General features: G+C 48.4%; 2 protein-coding genes across 2 annotated transcripts in view; both read right to left on the bottom strand.

The window, feature by feature from the left end:
• Positions 1-19,908, bottom strand: part of LOC122173448 (deleted in malignant brain tumors 1 protein-like) — a 492,944-nt gene that overhangs the window by 20,516 nt on the left and 452,520 nt on the right. The gene's annotated exons all lie outside the window — the stretch shown is intronic.
• Positions 6,470-19,908, bottom strand: part of LOC135977472 (deleted in malignant brain tumors 1 protein-like) — an 89,555-nt gene continuing 76,116 nt past the window's right edge. The window contains exon 4 of the mRNA XM_065578726.1: positions 6,470-6,799. Coding sequence (XP_065434798.1) covers positions 6,470-6,799 — 330 coding nt within the window. The remainder of the gene's footprint in view (positions 6,800-19,908) is intronic.

Here is a 19,908-nt window from a genome sequence, read left to right as displayed (position 1 = left end):
TCACAAAGCCCTGTGGAAGGTGCTGGCCAGATTTGGCTGCCCTCCAAAATTTATTAAGGGCCTAAGGCTTCTTCATGATGAGATGACTGCCACCGTTCTCTGTAATGGCCTGGAGATGGATCCTTTCGTCATCAAAACTGGGGTTAAGCAAGGATGTGTTATTGCCGCAACCCTGTTCTCCATGTATTTAGCAGTCATTTTCGTCCTTGTTAAAGACGGCCTCTCCACTGGAGTTGACATTCAATATAGAATGGATGGGAGGCTTATTAATCTTCGACTTTTCTGCTCAAAGTCTAAAGTCCTCAGGGCGTCCATTACTGACCTTCAGTACGCTGATGACTGTGTCATCCTCGCGCACACTGAGAATGACCTTCAGTGCACAATGGATTTTTTTGCACAAGCTTACCCGAAACCTATGACTCTCACTCAAGATCACACACATGAGCCAGTACAAATCACCATCGAGGGGCAAACTTTGGAGAGAGTTGAGGACTTCTGTTACCTCAGTAGCCAACTTTCTCAAAATGCAAAAACTGACAGTGAGATCCAGCATAGGATCCATTGCGCAAGTGCTTCCTTTGGGAAACTGCTCTGGAGTGTTTTCACAGACCATGACCTACGGCAGGAAACCAAGATCCAGGTCTATGAGGCAATTGTTATTCCTACACTCCTTTATAGATGTGAAACCTGGGTGACCTATCAGCAGCACCTCAAGCGTCTGGAGAAGTACCACCAATGATGCCTCTGGAAGATCCTTTGCATCAAGTGGGAAGATCGCTACACTAACACCAGCATTCTCATTGAAGCCAATGTCACCAGCACTGAAGCAATGATCCTCACTCACCAACTCCGCTGGTCTGGACATTGTGTGCAGATGCCAGACTCTCGCCTCCCAAAACAAGTCCACTACTCTCAGTTCACCCATGGTCAGAGATCCCATGATAGTCAGAGGAAACCCTACAAAAACACACTGAAAGTGTATCTCAAGAAAACTCATGTGGACATCACAAGCTGGGAGGAACAAGCAACCAACTGATTTCAATGATGCCACATCCTCCAACAGGCAGTAGCCTGCTTCAAGGAGAAGTGCCTTGCCCTTGAACTTGAAAAGAGAGAGAAGGTGTCATAAATATAAAGGGAAGGGTAACAACCTTCCTTTATACAGTACTATAAAATCCCTCCTGGCCAGAGGCACAAAATCCTATTACCTGTAAAGGCTTAAGAAGCTCAGGTAACGTAGCTGGCACCTGACCAAAAGGACCAATAAGGGGACAAGATACTTTCAAATTGGTTGGAGGCGAGGGAGGCTTTGTTTTTTCTGTTCTTTGTCTGCCTGTTCTGTGTGCTTGCTGGAGACAAATCAAGAAAGCAAGCAATCCAACTCCATTAGAATTAGTAAGTACTAGAAAGGCAATGTGTTAGCTTACTTTTATTTTAGCTTGTGATTTTCTCTGTGCTGAGACATAGGTGTATCCCTGGTTTTCTTTTTGTAACTTTAAAGTTTAGCCCAGAGGGAAATCCTCTGTGTTTTGAATCTGATTGCCCTGTGAGATTATCTTCCATTCTCATTTTACAGATGTGCTTCTCTTATCTTTTTTCTTTCTAATAAAGTTCTGTTTTTTTAAGAATCTGATTGGTTTTTTTAGTGTCCTAAAAAAACCCAAGGTTGGTCTGTGCTCATCTTGTTTATTCTCAGGCCCCCCAGAAAAGGGGGTGTAGGGCTTGGGGGGATTTTAGGGGGGAGTAGGAACTCCAAGTGGTCCTTTCCCTGAGTTTTGTCTAATCACTTGATGGTGGCAGCGTTACCTAATCCAAGGTACAAGGGAGAATTTGTGCCTTGGGGAGTTTTTAACCTAAGATGGTAGAAATAAGCTTAGGGGGTCTTTCATTCGGGTCCCCACATCTGTACCCCAGAGTTCAGAGTGGGGAGGGAACCCTGACAGAAGGAAAGAAAAAGAACTTTCTCCCAGCAGGCAGCTGACCCGTCAGGAAATGTCGGTACCTATGGGCAGATCTATGGCTCCAGGATCGGACTCCTGAGTCATCTCAGGACCCATACATAAATCTGTGGTAGAGATCATCCTCGAACGGAGGTATCGCTGATGATGACAATGCTGATGCTGCAACCAATGAGGCTGTGGGCCTACAGACAACAGTCTCTTTCCCTGTGCATCCCTGATTCACTCTCTGGGCAGCGTACATCCTGTGCACTGACTGAGGCAGGGACCTTGGCAGAGGAGAATGTTTCGGCAAAGTTTGGTATTAATCCAACCAGAAACGAAAACTGAAATCTGGACGAGAAGGGGTTGAGAGAGACAAGGTGGGTGAGGTAATATCTTTTATTGGACCAACTCCTGTTGGTGAGAGAGACGAGCTTCTGAGCTTACACACAGCTCTTCTCTGTAAGATCAAAAGTTTGTCTCTCTCCAGCAGAAATGGGTCCAATAAAAGCTATTACCTCACTCACCTTGTCTGTCTAATATCCTGGGACTAACACGGCTACAACAACACTGCATATAAGAAGACGACTGTCACTTTTTGGAAAGTTTTCTACTATTCTGTCAGGACAGCATATCTCAAAAATCGCTTGGTGCAGATACCTCACTGCTCCCGTATGTGTTTATTCTCAGTGATATCAGGTGTATAGGGCTGTTTGTAGAAGGCTGACTGGTTATTTCTGGAATAATTCTGAATAGGCCCAATCCTGAGTCCTCTATTCTGTTTCTACCGAGTCTGTACAAAGCAAACTCACATTACAGTCAATAGCTGCCTGCCTGCGTAAGGAACCCTGGGTTTGGCCCTATGAGCTGGCCCTGAACCTATATCCAGGGAAGATGGGGATTAGTGACAAGAATGAACATAACTATAAGGGTCATGGAAAGACTCATCCTCCTCTTCAACCTTCAGCACAGGAATGTGGAATTACCTTGCCAGCATAGCAGGGGTTAAAGCAGGGGTGGGCAAACTTTTTGGCCCAAGGGCCACTTGATGGTTGCAAAATGATATGGAGGGCCGGGTAGGGAAGGTTGTGCCTCCGCAAACAGCCTGGCCCCCTGTCCCTATCTGCCCCTTCCACTTCCCGCCCCCTGACTGCCCCCCTCAGAACCCCTGACCCATCCAACCCCCTTGCTCCTTGTCCCCTGACTGCCCTCCTGGGACCCCCCACCCCTAACCCCCCCCCGGGACTCCACCCCCTATTCAACCCCCCCGCTCCTTGTCCCCTGACCACCCCCTCCCGGGACCTCACTCTCCAAACTGCCCCCCGGGTTCCCACCCCCTATCCAACCCCGCCTCCATTCCCTGTCACCTGACTGCCCCGCCCCCTATCCACACCCCCGCCCCCTGACAGGCCCTCCGGGACCCCCAACCCATCCAACCTCCCCCCCACTCTTTGTCCCCTGACCGCCCCCTCCCGGGACCCCATGCCTAACTGCCCCCCCCGGACCCCACCCCCTATCCAACCCCCCCGATCCCTGTTCCCCCCCTCCCAGGACCCCCTGATGCCCCGGGACGCCACCTCCATCCAACCCTCCCGATCCCTGTCTCCTTATCACCACCCCCGAACCTCCACCCCATCCAACTTCCCCCTGTCCCCTGACTGCCCCCCAGGACCTGCTGCCCCTTATCCAACACCTCCCCCATGTCCCCTTACCATGCTGCTCAGGGTGGCAGGACAGGCTTATTGGGAGGTGGGCGAGCACAAGCCGTGCTGCTTGCGTGGCTGCGGGGAAGGGGGAACAGTAGGGGAGGGGAGGGGGGCTAGCCTCCCTGGCCAGGAGTTCAGGGGCCGGGCAGGACGATCCCGCAGGCCGGATGTGGCCTGCGGGCCGTAGTTTTGCCCACCTCTGGGTTAAAGGGAGCCTTTTGGCCCAGCTAGCCCCACCCCGCTATACCTGCAGCCAATGCCAGGTCTGGAGGGAGAAAAGAAGAGAGCCTGGCTCAGTTGAGGGCTGACCGGCAAAGAGGCAGGAGTATCTGCCTCCCTACCTGAGGGGAAGGGTCACTAGCCTGCCAGCCGAGGCAGCCACCAGGGAGTAAGCACTGTCTTCCCAGCCAAGGGGGACTGTGGAGGAGACCTAGGAGCCTCTGGCAACTGAGGTAACTGGGTCCCTGAAGCCCAGAGACTTGCTGCTGCCCCACCTGAAGGAGTCTGGGACTGCAGCACAGTGCCACCCAAGATACACAAGAGGGCACTATGGGATGCAAGCCACCCAGCGACCGGGACTAGGAGGGCCAGGCCCCAAACAAAAGGGACAGTGGTAGGAAGTAGCCCAGGGCAATGGATTTAGACCTGTTCAGAGGCCTCCCCTATCCAGGGGTAGAAGCATGCAGGACCCTGAGCTGGAACCGGGTGGACAGGGAGAACCTGGGTTTCCCTACCCCACTGCCTACAAGACTGAGGCAAATTGACCTTCAAAACAAGGGGCTGGAGGTCAGGGGCACCAACCACTAGGCAGACTGGCCTTTCAAGCGCCCTGTTACAAACCCGAACTTTATTCTCACTGCAAACGTGCAGCTCCAGCTGAGATGCAGGTGCAGTTTTACAGAAAGGTGCACAGAAGGGACTTTTGCTCTGGTACCCCTTGGTTCTTGTGTAGCTTCCTCCTCCTGGTGAAGCTCAGAGGAGAGGGACTCCCTACTGGGCACTTGCTAGGTGTGCAGCACAAGGCATTGCGGTTGTTATTACCAGGTTAGGGAATTTACATTAGTGAAGGTTGATCTGTTTTCTGCAGATTTTCAAAGTCCTGGCAATGAAGCTCATTTTTGTAAAGTTCCTGCCCAACCCATCTTTTCATTTTAAAAAAAATACTAGGAAATTGCAGATGTAAGCAGGGTCTGAATGAGTTCTCTCACTTGTGGTGGGGCAGCATTTCTGCCCAGCCTGCTTCACTGAGAGCTGACCCTCACTAAGAGTTGGGTGGACTCTCAAGAGACTGACATGCAGAGGTCACAGCAGAGAGGCAGGTGGCAGAAGGTGACCGACGAGTGGAATGTTGGTTGGCAGAGCGGCCAGGTGGTGAGGAACAGTGGCTACCAGGGTGGCCAGCAGAGAGGAACAGTGGCTGGCAAGGCAGCCAGCTAGAGCAAGTGCTCAGATGGCACAGTAAGCAAGGCACCTTCTTCCCCAGGTGGGAGGTGAACTCACACAGATACACCTCTGAACCATGGGTCCTCACTGACCAAGAACAACCACTGTGAGTGGGATATGGAGAGGGAGCAGAGCGGGGGCAGCAGTAAAGGAACTTTTGGTTGTAGAACTCAAGAAAATGAGGCAGAAGACACTGCCCCACGCATGCTGGGGAAGGGTGCCCTACTCACAGTTTTATGATTATGAATCCTGCTCGTGGCATTTTCCCTAATTAATGTCAGGTGATTTCCCTCCTTTCATTCATTTTTTTTTCTACATGCAGGCTCTGCTTGTGAATGGGGAAGTATTGCCTCTCAAAGGTGCCCAGGGTGGTGTGTAATTTTCCCAGTTTACTGGGCAGGTGTTCAAACTGGTTCTGTGTTGTAATGTTGAAAAGGAACCCCTAGGTAATGAACCCAGCCCTGGTTGCTGCTGGCAGAAGGTGACATATACAACCTCTCCCCCTCCCCGCTGCTACCCATGTGAAGAGAATGTTGAGGTTTGTCACCGAAACACTCAAAATCCAGGAAAGGGTTGAGATTAAACACTGCCCTGAGCTCCCATTGCCAAGGGGAGCTGATAAAACTTCTGCAACTATGGGAAATATTCTGTCTGCCTTTTGCCATTTCAGAGGAAGATATTATTCTTACTAAATGTTAAGAGGAGAGAAATTTAAAATAAAACTTATAATGGGTCTGTAGCTGTAATGTTAACTATTAAGTCACAACAAATGCCTCCAAAATATATTCCTGTGCTGTGTAGGGTTGAGGTATATTTTTGGCTGAGCTCTCTATGCTACGCTAAATCTACAGGGTATCAGAGATTGTGAAATTTTCTATTATTGGTTGGTCCAAAATGTGAGAAGTAACAGAGCAGATGGAGGAGTGGTCTCGGCTAAATCTAATTCTGGCCAAGCTGAGAGAATCTGCCCATTCCTTGGTCACCCTATGAGGGAGGCAAAGGGGCTACATAAATGCCCCACCCTCTGTACCTCTGTGGTTGGGTGTCTGGGTCTGGATTTTGGCAGGAGTGTAACATTTTCAAAAGTGCCTCAGTGACTTAAGAGCCTAAGTGACATTTTCCTTTTCCATTTTCTCTCCTATCTGCATTTTTAGAGGGAAAGGAAAGACATGGCATTGAAACAACTGGAAATGAGTTAATGAAAAGGCTTCACAGTCACACAGGGGGCTCCTCAGTGGCCAGTAACAGGATTAGTAATAATTACAGTTCAGTAATAACAATCATACAGGAGTTGTTCTGGTTTTTGTTCATTTCTTGTTAGGGTCACAGGAACACGATGACCTCTGGGTTCAAGCCCTTTTGTCTCAGGGGATTTGCTTTTCAGGACAGAGCTGGCTGATTCTTACCTGAACAGATCACTCCAGCATCCTCTGTGTGATCACAGTTATGCTCACCCCATCCCCTGTTCCCGCAATCCCAGAGAACAGACTCGGTACCACGACAGGCAATATTATCCAGCCAAATTTTTCCAGATCCCAGTCCAAAATGAGCATTACGATGGGCACTGACAGCAGCTCCACATCTCAACTGCTTACAGACAACCCCAGCATCTGCCATGTCCCAGCCATCATCACACACTGTCCCCCACTGATCCTGGTGTTTAACCTCCACTCTCCCAGCACAGGGGCTGCCTCCATCCGCCAGCCTTAGCTCGTTGGCACCTTCAAAGAGAGACACAGAGCAGGGTCAGAGCGAGCAGGGAACCCCCTCCCGAGCATTATCACAGCAGAGTCTGCGCCTGGCAGCAGGGGATCTGCGTCCAGAGCTAGGATAATGGGAATGGGACATGAGAATTGGTCATGTCCAGAGCTGTCTCATGGCGCCACCTGATCCTGTCTCAGTGCCTCACACTCGGGGCTGTCAGTGCTGCAGCTCTCACCATTTTATCCCCACTCTGGCGATTTGGGTTTTTTTTACCTGTCCTGCGATAACACAATGAAAGGTGCCAACCCACTGAGTTTCCCTTATTCCAAATGGTGCCATCTCCTGTCACTGTCACTGGGGCTGAAGCCAGCGAGATGCCGCCATCTCCCTACAATCTGTCGGCAGGAGGGAGTGAGGCTGCCCTGAGTAATGATGGCTGCCACTTCCCACTAAATCCCACGGGGAACACGGCTGTCTCTGTGAGGCCGAGGGGGCTTCACAGGGTCCAGGGACTGTGATGGGTAGCAGAGACTCTGTGAAAGGAGGATGGGGAGAGTAGGGGAGTAGGGCACTGTGGGGACAGGAGACAGATTAAAGGGTTGCAAGGGTATGGGGTAAAGGAGTATGGGGTATGGGGGAAGGGGGAGGGAGAGGTGGGTAAGGGTGAACTTGTGGGGGAAGAAGTGAGAGGGCCTGAAGCAGGGCAGCAAGAAGGTGAGGAGGGGACGGGTGTGGCGCAGAGGATGGGAGGGAGGGGAGTTAGCCTGGAGCAGGGGCACATGAGGGAGTATTGGGGAGTATGAAGGAGTTGGGATCTAGTGGGGGAGTCTGGTGCTGGTGGACAGGAGGTAGGGGAGAGGTTGTAGGGCAGGGGGACAGGAGGGAGTATTGGGGATGGGAATGGAGTCTGGAGTAGGCAGGGGATGGGGTCAGGAGTGGGAGAGGGTAGGAGGGAAGGAGAGATGGGGAGGAGAGGGGAGGGGGCTCTAGAATGGGAGCAGTGCTTCCCAGTCTCAGGCAGAGAAGTTGCGGCGGGTGGAGTGGGGGAAGCCTGGGAAGTGTTGCTGTTTGCAAAAGGCTCAGCGATTCTCGTTTTGTTACGGTGACATTATAGCTGATGTGAATGGTTGATGTCAGTGTGACGGTCTCCAATATCTGTAACTCACCTCTGAACAGTAACAGAAGTTCTGTGTGGGAGTGGGAACCATGCTGCATGAATTAGCTCAGTGGCTGTCAACTATTTCTCAGGCAGCCCTTCGTCTGTCAGAGGAACTGAACCAGGAGGGGAGAGCGAAGGCAGTGCTGGGCAATGGACGGCAGTTCCCATCTCAGGGGTGAGGGGAGGGAAGCGCAGTGACCAGCTGAGCAGCCAGGGAGAGTCATGCAGTTTGGGTGCATGAAACGGTGACTTTTCAGCCTGCGATTCTCACCCCAACTCTGGCAGAGGAGCAGAGGGGAGTTCAAAAGTCCATAGACAGAATGAGTAACATGAAGGGATGGTTTTTATAACCTTGTAATTTTTGTTCTGTGGTGCTTGGCATTACAGCCTTGTGCTCCCTACCGGAACATCCTCTCCCCACCTTCCCCACACATTTCCCTCTTCCACTGGTCTCTTCCCACCCACCTCCCCTGGGCTCTTTCCCCTCCTCTTCTCCCCTTTCTACCTGGCCTCTCTGCCCTGCATGTACAGGCTGCTCCTTCCCCAGATGAGGAGCAGACTCTGCCCCCACTCCCTGCAAGCTGCTTTTCTCCCAGTAGCTCTGAGTTCCACCCCCTGCCCCCAGTTGTCTCTACAGCTGTTTGCATTTCTGGGGGTTGTGGAGAGGCAAAGCTGGCTGCTGGGAGAGAGGCAGTTCACAGGAACTGTGAGGATGGGCCACTGCCTGCCACAGAGGTCTTGGATATTGCCTGGGAGAACTGGTCCCCAGGACAGGATTTGAAGACCCAGGACTGTCCCTGAGACTGGAGCAAGTAAGGCATCATTACTACGCCTAGGAGCTACGGCTACATGAAGAGTTCCACTGTGACCCCTGGAACAGGCTGGCTGCAGCAGTGGATGGCTGAGCTGGGGACACCATGTTTAAGGAGCCTCGATGGAGCTTAGAGAACAGTACAGTTCACACCAGTATGTGGCCAGACCATCCTGCTCCTTCAATGCCAAGCAAATATAAAACTTTGCTGCATTCCATAGGGAAGATTAGTATGTGCTGCTCTGTTCAGTCCAATCCCAAAGGAAACCCCTAGGGCCTGGTCTGCACTAGGAAAAAAGGGGCTTTTTTCAATCGCGTTAACTCAGTGACATTCACTTGTGGTAGGACCCAAGGCTAAGTGCACGTAAAGTTCTGTTTCCCTGAACACAGTTGAACCTAACAACAGTCGACAGTTTCAATGTTCAGAAATCCCCAGCCTGCCTCTCCAGTGAGCTCCAACAGGCTTTGTTTCTTTGCTCCCGTCTAGGATCCCAGTCACAACTCCTCTCCTGGCTTCTCCCTCCAACAGACATAGTCCAACACCTATGTCCTGGCCCCTGCACTGGCAACAAGGGAACCCCCTGGCTAGCTCTGCCCTGACCATGTGGCCAGTGCCTTGGGCAATAGCCCCCACTGTCTGCAGATATTTTTACTACGTAAAGGATTTTGAGGGTTCTGTCTATTGAGCCTAATAGAGTTTGCTTGGCCCAGACATTGGCTTTCATGAGGTCTGTGATTCGCTTTCAATGCAAGACCCTGCGATGGCAGCCATTACCACCTTTCAGGATAACAATTACATTTACATACTGCACCTATCATATGTTTGCACCACTTCTGTGGGCCAACTTGGAATAATGACCCCACCCAGCACTCTGAACATTGGGGAAGTTCAGATACAGGTCTGGGAGTGAAACCTGCAGCTTTGATCTGTCCCTGATATTTTCTCATTTGTTTGCCTGGAGCTCAAATAATTGTATTATGTTTGCCTGGAGCCCACATTTTTGTTTACCCACACAATTTAAAGGGGTCAATAATTGTGAAACACTATTGTGATGGGTTCCCCCCGGGGTGCCACCTGGAACTGAGGTACCACTGAGTCCCCTGACACACCAGCCTGGGCTCCCTCTCACACTATACTGCTGTGACAAACTGTGAAGCCCTCCACCCTGCACTTTCACCAGCATTCACATAGGTAGGGACACATCCAGCTTCAATTACACACAGACTCTGTAACCCCCAGCTTACCAGCCTAGGACCCCAGAGCAGAACCATCCTGCCCTGGTCAAATCTGGCCAGAATATGGGTTTAACACCCGATCTACCTCTCCCTCAATGTGAAAAGAACAATGAACACTTGTGGTAAGCAAGCAGAGATTTCCCCCAGCACTCCAGTCAAAGCTCACCGGTTTAGATTAAAACAAAAACAAGTTTGCTAACTACAAAAGATAGACTTTAAATGATTATAAGTGATAACAAACAGATCAAAGCAGATTACCTAGCAAATAAACAAAAATGCAACCTAAGCTTAATATACTAGATAGGTTGGATATGAATAGCAGATTCTCACCCTAACTGATGGTACAGGCAGACTTGTAGATTCTTAAGGTGCAAGCTACACTTGCTTTGTAGCTTGGAATCCCCAGGTGTTTCATACACAGGATATAAATCCCTTTAGCCTGGGTCCAGCACTTCCCCCAGTTCAGTCTTTGGTCCTCAGGTGTTTCCAGGAGTCTTCTTGTGTGGGGAGTGAAGACCCCAGATGATGTCACTCCCTGCCTTATATATCTTTTGCTTTTGGCGGGAACTCTTTGTTTCAAAGCTTGGTTCCCAGACCAGTTTGTGGGAAAATACTGACATCCCAAGATGGAGTCCAGCATCATGTGGCCTGATCACACGCCCTTGTAGAGTCATAGCAGCCATTACTGTCTGGAGTATTACAGCATTACAGGCTGTCTGGAGGCCATTACTTACAGGCTGTCTGGAGCGTTCTCAGGAAGGCTCACCAGCTCGGGGGATAAGCTTCTCCTAAGGCCTATTGTTTTTCTGAATGGCCCATTACCCTGAATAGGCCCTTCCCCACCCACTATCTAGACTGAAAGCATCTTCTCTAGTGGGTCTTACCCAGGTGTAACTACATTTTAAGTACAGATACATAGTCAGTATTCATAACTTCAGATACAAATATGATACATGCATACAAATAGGATAATCATATTCAGAAAATCATAACTTTTCCAATGACACCTCACATGACTTATCTTGCATAAAATACATCATAATTATGTCATAATCGTATCATAATAATATCACTGTGACTAGTATGGGGTGCAGTGTCACAATGATCTTCTGGCAAAGACTGACCGAGCTTCTGTTCAGGGCTAATGCAGGGGGATTGGGGCACTGAGGAAAAGGGAAAATAGATACATGGTGATATCCCCTATCCTGTATGCTCCCCTGAATCACTGTGTCTGCGTCATGTGACGCAAACTCAAATTTCCCATAGAAAATAAAAAATATCTAGGGGATGATGCACATTTCCTCATAAATCCAACAAAAATACATTGAGCTGAACATGTGCTTAGCATCGCTATATGATACTGTCCTACAATCATGCAGTAATTTATTCCTCACACAGCAGCAATTGTCCATCTCCTGCAATGTCAGTCTGATCGCCCAGGAGTCACCACAGAATTCTCTGCTTTCTGGTTATGCACAGCTGTGTCATGGGCTCTAACCCCAGCACATTATTATTCAACTTCTTGGGAATTTGAAATATAAACTCCACATAACCTGCTGGATTATTTGGTTTGCTCAGGATTTTCTGGGTATCAGGCCCCTACTCACGGCACAGTTACTGAGCTGCCTGTGAAATATACATTAGGGCAGGCTTTTCTCTAATGCAATAATTAAGATGGATATTTCTCATTATCATCTTCAACTTCAGTTTCTCAGGCTGGCGCAGCAGCACATCAGGTTCCCATGAACCCAATTTGCTTCCCTGCCAAACACCTGGATCATTTTCATCCTATTAATACCAGCCAAAAAGGTTCCAATAACTGTATTATTTAAATCATATCTGGGACCCACATTCAATTTTAATCCCATTTTTAATCAGTTTTGGAATCTTTGTGTCAGATTCATTCCCTGTGTTGCACCAGCACATGCTGCTGTAACACATGGCTTAGGCTTCCCCACTAGTGTTAAGTGTGCCTGGAGCTGGGACCCAGCTTGGCAAAGAGCCTGCAGCCTCCTCTGTGCTGGAGGAATGAGAGCATCCCTGAAACTGGGCAGGGGCGGCCTTGAGGGAATGAAACCAATGTGGCCGTGAGAGGCACTAATACAGCACCTCTGCCATGCAGCTTGTGCTTGTCGGGCTTCTCTACACTCCAGCTAGGATTCAAAGCTTCTCTGCTCCAGCAGAAACCCTGGGTGGGGAGGGAGGCAGGGCTCCCGCAGGATAAATCTTCCTGCTGGCAGAGTTTCCAGTACCCTTATGTGCACAGGGCATTTCACACTGCATCCTACCTCACCCCCCCTCCCCATCTGTGGCAGGAATCAGCTCTGAGTTTATTTGGGAAAATCCTGCTCATCTCACACATGCAAAACTTCTACTGGCTTCAGTGAGTGAATGGGGGAGTGAAGAGCCAGGACTTGGCCCTTGGAGCTGTTGGATTGTGGACCAAACAGACATTTCTGTGGGATCCCAAATTATCAATGTATTTATTGGGATTTAGAACACGAAAGTGATGCCCAGCCAAGGCTCTAGGCACCCGGACAGCATTGATAATACACACAATTTCCAGCAGCATTAAGTGACCATTTCCACAGGAACTAAGCTAGCCAGCTACCTACAGAAACTCTTTCCCACCCATTTCTCATTATGTGACGCACAGCCTGGGTCCTTCCCACCCCCCACCCCTCAAACAAGTGTATTTGGCAGTGTGCCCAAAAGGTCACCAAATTTGGGATATTTTGGCCCAAAGGGGTGAGCAAGTTTAAAGTCCTGGAGCCCTCACAGAGAGCACCGTGACAGCCACCCCTCTCCTTTATAATAGGGGGAACCAGCTCAGGCACCCTGCTGACAACAGCTGTGGCCCAACGGCACAGGGAGAAAGGTCATCCCTCAGGGAGGCTGGTCCCAGGTCATTTAGGACTTTATAAATCATCACCAACCCCTTAACCTCCACCCAGAGCTGGGCAGCCAGTGCAGACCCTGCAGCACGGCTGTAACATGCTCCCGGCGAGATGCGCTGCTCAGTGAGTCGCCGCCATTTGCACCAGCTTCATTCTCTGAATGGTTTTAAGGTGCAGCCCCACACAGAGGTCCTGCAATAGTCCAATCTCAAGGTAACAAAAGCCTCGGTAACAGTGGTAAGGTCCAATCCCGAAAGGAAAAGTCACAACCTCCAAGCCAGACATGGATGGTAAAAAGCTGACTGTAAAAGTTACCAACCTAGTTCCAGTTAACCCAGCTCCCCTAGTGAAACACAGAGGAGACTTACCTGCTATGTCCTGAATTGTGAGGAGAAGAAGCCACAGCACCAGAGTGGAGAGATGTCCCTTCATTGCCAGCCTGACTTGCCGCCCCCTCTTCACACCACACTGGCTGCACCTAAGCACCTGCCAGGGCTCCTCTGTGTCTGACAAGTGACAACAAAGCAGTGGAAGGGAAATTTATAGATTCAGAGGCTGGCATCAGCTGCACAAAGGAACCAATAGCAAACCCATCTGCCTTTTTAGTTATTATCAGTGGTTTTATCTGTGTCTTTATGCAGCTAAAACATCCAATAAAACTTGAAAGCAACAAACATCACCATATATGAGTGATGAGCCCCCTCCTGACGTCAGTTTTACCACAGCCTCAGATCATCATGTAACCCCCATCTCTGGTGCGAGAAGAAAAAACTGCTGTACAAACTGTATATATCTATGCTGTTTCTCAGCCTCATAGATTCTATACTGTATTAGACATCAGTTGGGAGACATTAGAGGCAGGTTATTTTATAAACTAGGGAGGAAATCCCCTGTGCCAAAGGTGATCATTACGAGACCAATTCCCAATATAGGACATGTCCAATTGTAGACAAGGAGAAGTCACTAGAACCAGGTTGTGTCACTCAAATCAGCTTAAGGGTAGAATTACTCAGCAACATCTGAAATATTGACAGTTCTTTTACTAGTAGACCTTGAGGCAAGGGTGAAAGGGGGCCGGTACGACGTACTGGTAAAAAGTGGCTGCTGGTACCAGCTCGTATGCAGCAGTGCTTTAACATCATTGCCCCTTTCCCCCCACACCCCGAGGCCACCAACACTGGGGGCGCAAAAGGCGCAGCTGTCCCAGGGCCGGTGATTTAAAATTTAAAACATCACCGGAGCCCTGAGTGGTGCAGGCCTGGAAGCATGGATGGGCTGGCTGGGAGAGGCTGACCCCCAACCCAACCCCTTCTGTGCAAGGCCCCGCCCTTTCTGAGACCCCGGCTCCGGGCCCCCGTACCGGTAAGTGCTTAACGTTACTTTCACTCCTGCCTTGGGGTTTCCTGCCTAGACCATGATTCTTAGTGGTAGAGGCAGAGCTTAGGGCTTCCTGAGTAGGCCATGACCCTCTCTTGCAGTAGCAGGATGTCCTGCACACACCATGCCCATTAGTGCTGTCAGATGATGTAGTTGTATCACATGAGGATAAGGATGATCAGGGCCGGCTCTAGGCACCAGCTCAGCAAGCAGGTGCTTGAGGTGGGCAAGAGGAAGGGGCGGCATGTTGGGCTCTTCAGCAGCAATTCAGCGGCGGGTCCCTCAGTCCCTCTCGGAGGGAAGGACCTGCCGCCGAAGAAGAAAGCAGTGCGGCGGAGCTACCGCCGAATTGCCGCTGATCGCAATCGCGGCTTCTTTTTTTTTCCTGCCACTTGAGGCGGCAAAAACCCTGGAGCCGGCCCTGAGGATGATGATGAAGCAGAAACCCAGAAGAACGTTAAACAGCAGCTACTTTTAGACATGTTAAAATCATCAGGTCTGGATAACTTGCAACCAAAAGTTTTAAAAGAAGTGGCCGGGAAGCTCCTTGAATCATTAATATTGGTTTTCAATAACTCTTGGAACTCCAAAAAGACTAGAAGAAAGGTAATGTTGTGCCAATATTTAAAAAAGGGTAAAGAGCATGAATTAGGTCAGTGGTTCTCAAACTTTTCTATTGGTGATCCCTTTCACACATCATGTCTCTGAGTGTGATCACCCTTACCAATTAAAAACACATTTTTTTTTATATTCAACACTATTATAAATGTTGGAGGTGAAGTGGGGTTTGAGGGTGAAGGCTAACAGCTTGCAACCTTCCATGTAATAACCTCGCGATCTCTTGAGGGGTCACGCCCTCCCCAGTTTGAGAACCCCTGAAGGTAATTATAGATCTGTGAGACTGACATTGGTTCCAGGCAAAATAATAGAACTTCTGATATGGGACTCAATTAATAGAGAATTAAATGAGTATAATTTAATTAATGCCAAACAACATGGGTTTATGGAAAATGGATCCTGTCAAATTAATCTGATGTCCCTTTTTGGTGAGATTACAAATGTTGTGATAAATAACGTTCAACTTGATTATGGATTAAAAAATGGCTACCTGACAGGTGTAGTCTTTGATAAGTTTAGGGTGCAAATTGAACAGGTCACTAATAACAGGTTCCTTACTCAGGGAGCTCCCTAAGATTATTATCAAGTGAGACTGATGAATCACATAAATAGGAACAGGAAGACTTTGTTTAAATGTATTTAAAATCCAAATAAATCCAAGCATAAGCATAATTATACGAACACACACACACACATATATATGCACAGTCAGAAGGAGCTGTACCGTGACATCTGGTGGTGAGCTGTGGAAAAGGACATCACAGGCTGATCTCGTTTGCATGGGAACACCCACCCCGCCTAGCATGATGGGGCTGCTTGCCCAAATGGTCACTTTGGCTGCTGTGGAATCCCCAGTCTCTTTATTATTGGGGCAGGTGTAATAAAGTGTTGTTGTCCTGGTTATGTGAATCAAGAACAGTAGAACTGTACTTGGCATTTTATGACAGAGGGACGAGTCCTCAATTAAGTAGCACTCGCTAGGCAAGGGACATGGGTTCCAAAGGCTAGTGAACTGAGAAAGGCTGAGGACAGGTATATGTACCTGGCAGTATGGGCCCCCAAGTGCTACCTTGACCCTGCTTCTCTCCACTGTGTAATAATAGAGCTAATTTTGATTCCATTAGGAGTCTTGTTACATGGTGCAGAGCTGCAATCACTGATACCTAGGTCTAAGCATTAGACCTATTTTAGACTAGCGGTTCTCTCTCTCTCTCTCTCTCTCTCTCTCTCTCTCTATATATATATATAAAACAAAACATCGCCAAGTCTCACATATTTGCAATCTTATAGCAACTGTTAGAGATGAAGAGAACAGTATGTGGAGAGCACCAGAAATGGGGAGTGATGATCTGGTTTCCCCCATCCTGATGTCTCAGCTAGGCGTTGGTCTGACCATCTGTTTATAAAAGGGATGAGGCAGGTGAGGTAATATCTTTATCTGCAAACATCTTCTATACCCCTTTCCTTATGTCCCCCACACATCTGGGACCATTTTTGATTTAGGTCTCAGCCGGCTGCCCATATTTGTCATTGAAGGGCCTATAATTTAGGTTCCGCGTACTAGCATTAGCTCTTTTTGTGTCATTCTTTTTCCAATGGTTTCAATACACAAATGTGGTTTCTCCAAATCCCCACAAAGCCCCTAGAAATCCATTATTTCCAATTTCTGTGGTGTCTTTGTGTATCCCAAGATACATATTGCAAACTATTGTTAAATCCTATAATATTAGGTTAAGCAGTCATACTAACGCCTTTCCTACATAGGCTATCATAACTACTAACAGGCCCACCAGGCCTCAGCTTATTGTTAAGCCCACCTTAGTTGTTACACAGATTCTTATGTAAACCTACTTACATCTCTTGCATTACAGCTCCAAAAGCTTCTATTTTACTATCTTCAAGCCTTTTAATATGCCTTCATACGTGATATCTAATCTAATCTTGCAGAGTCAGATCAGGTTAGGGTTACAGGTCAACACACGTCTCAAAATGTAACTGTAAACAGGGATTTATCATTGAGTGGGTGTGTTTCTAGTGGGGCCCCACAGGGATCAGTTCTTGACCTTATGTTATTTAACCTTTTTTATCACTGACCTGGAAGAAAACATAAAGTCATCACTGATAAAGTTAGCAGATGACAACAGACTGGGTGAGTAGGACAGGTCTCTGATACAGAATGATCTGGATCACTTAGTAAGATGGACATAAGCAAATAATATGTGTTTTAATGTGGCCAAATGTGAAGTTATACATCTAGGAACAAAGAACGTAGACCCTGCATATAGGATGGGGGAACTTTATCCTAGGAAGCAGTGACCCTGAGAAAGACTTGGGGCTTATGGTGGATAATCAGCGGAACATGATCTCCCAGTGTGATGCTGTGACCAAAAGAATTAATGCAATCCTTGGATGTATAAATAGGGGAATATTGAGTAGAAGCAGAGTTATATTACTTCTGTAGTAGGCACTTGTTCTACCACTGCCTGAGAAATTGTGTCTAGTTCTGGTGCCCAATATTTAAGAAGGATTATCAAAGAGAATGTTAGAGGGTGACTGGATCACAGTCTACAAGAACCTACATGAAGAATAAAACTTTGGCAAGGGGCTCTTAAATTTGCAGACAAAGGTATAACAGGATCCAATGGCTAGAAATTGAAGGTTAGTAAATTCAGGCTAGAAATAAGGCACTATTTTTTTAATAGTGAGGATAATTAACTATTGGTATGACCTACCGAGGGTTGTGGTTAATTCTCCTTTGTTAACAATTTTAAAATGAAGATTGGATGTTTTTGTTAAAGTTAGGCTCCACTCTAACAGGAATTTATTCAGGGGAGTCCTGTGGCCTGCCTTAGATTGGTCAGGCTAGATCAGAGGTGGACAAACTGTGGCCACATCCGGCCCGTGGGACCGTCCTGCCCAGCCCCTGAGCTAGTGGCCTGGGAGGCTAGCCCGCGGTCCCTCCCCCACTGTCTCCCCTCCCATGCAGCCTCAACACACCACATCACCAGCGCTCTGGCCCACTGATCCTGTCAGGCAGCACGGGTGGGGGGGGCTGTGAGCTCCTGCATGAGCTCCTGCTGCTCTGAGCAGCATGGTAAGGGGGTGGGAAACAGGGGGGTTGGGGAAGGGGAAGGGGATCCTGGGGGCAGTCAGGGGACAGGGAGCAGGGGGCAGTTGGATAGGCGTGGGAGTCCCGGGGCAGCTGTCAAGGGGTGGGGGTGTGCATAGGGGTTGGAGAAGTCAGAGGACAGGGAGCGGGTGGGGTCCTCCCCCCACTTCCAAGTATGAATAGTTACATGCCACGGATGGGATCAAGCCGATTACCTCCAAGTGGACTCTGATCAATTCTGAGGCTACTGATAACTTCACAGATGCTACAGCTGATCAAACACTACAAATCCCCCTCTGTTTAAAGCCTTCATCATTTCTCATAGAAACAATAGATGGGCCCCTCCTGTCTTCAGGGCTAATGATACAGAAACAGTACTGCTAGAGATTGTAATTCAGGGCCATTGGGAAGTGCTACAGTTCAATGTGATCCATTTTCCAAACTTCCCCCTAATACACGGCATCACCCCATTGAAGCAGCATAAGCTTTGCATCTCCTGGTGTGAAAAGAGGATCAGCTTCCTCTCTGAATACTGCCAAGGATCTGCCTGCATCCACCTAAACCCAACTTTCTGGTCCCGGGCTCCTGCAGCCATTTGGAAGCGCCTATGGAGGAACTCCAGTTTGTGGTGGCTAGCCTGAAGTGGTCACTTCCAAGCCTCAGTCCCCATATCCCTGAAAAATATTGGGATTATGCAGACATTTTTTGAAAAGAAGAATGCAGACATGCTACCTCTGCACTGGGACTATGACTGCCTCATAGACCAGCGTCCTGGGGCAAATGTGCCTTATTAACAGATCTATGTGATATCCTAGTCAGAATTGGAAGCATTTCATGTGTACATCCAGGAAAACCTTGCCAAGGGCTTCATCTGGTGCTCTACCTCCTCAGAAGGGGCGCTAGTACTTTGTGTTAAGAAAAAGGACAAAGTTACATTTTTGCATAGACTATCGGATCCTAAACCAGGTGACAGTCTGAAACTTGTATTCCCTGCCCTTAATTTCGGAGTGTGCAGTGTGTAGATTGTATCAAGTGTGCGAGAATTTTCACAAAACTGGACTTCTGCGGCACATATAAACTAGTTTGCATCAGGGCGGGAGACGAATGAAAGACTGCCTTTAGATCCCGTTATGGACACTTGAATATTTAGTAATGCCATTTGGGTTGACCAGCACTCCCGCGACCTTACAATACTTCATGAACAACCTATTTAGAGACATCTTGGGCCAGTAGGTAGGCATCTATTAAAATGACATCCTTGTATTTTCAGATGATCCTGATCAGCATTGTTACCACGTTCGTTCCATCCTGGAAAGATTACAGAAGCATGGCCTGTTCGTGAAATTAGAACAATGTACCTTTGACCAATCCTCCACAGAATTCTTGGGTTCTATCTTTCCTCTGAGAAGGCATCAAGATGGACTCCCAGAAGGTAGAGGCCATGCCCAGATCCCACCGGGTGTTACAGTGCTTCCTGGGCTTTCTCTATTTTCACAAATGGTTCATTCCAGGCTTCTCAGGGAAAATAACCCCCAAGACAAACCTCCTTCTCAAGGCAGTTAAATTTGAATAGTTCAGGGCTGCTTTCACCACCGCTCCCATTCTAGCATTCCTGGACCTGGCCCAGGCATTCGTATTAGAAGCAGAGTCCTCTAATATAGCCATTGGGGCCATAGTGTCCCAGAGGCATGGTACATACCAAGCATTGCACCCGTTTGCCCACTACTCCTGAAAACTCATCCCAGCTGAATAGAATTATGATATCTTATATAATGTACTACTCACAATTAAATTGGCCTTCGAAGAGTGGCAAAATTAACTTGAAGGAGCCCAATGCCCAGTGCACATCTTTTCTGACCATAAAAACCTTGAATATTTGTGTAACTAAAAAATAACCAATGAAATACG

This window comes from Chrysemys picta, unplaced genomic scaffold, assembly GCF_011386835.1.
Source record: "Chrysemys picta bellii isolate R12L10 unplaced genomic scaffold, ASM1138683v2 scaf1, whole genome shotgun sequence".
NCBI classification, from domain to species: domain Eukaryota; kingdom Metazoa; phylum Chordata; order Testudines; family Emydidae; genus Chrysemys; species Chrysemys picta.
Note: the sequence above shows the minus strand (reverse complement) of the source record. Positions and strands in the feature narration are given on the sequence as shown.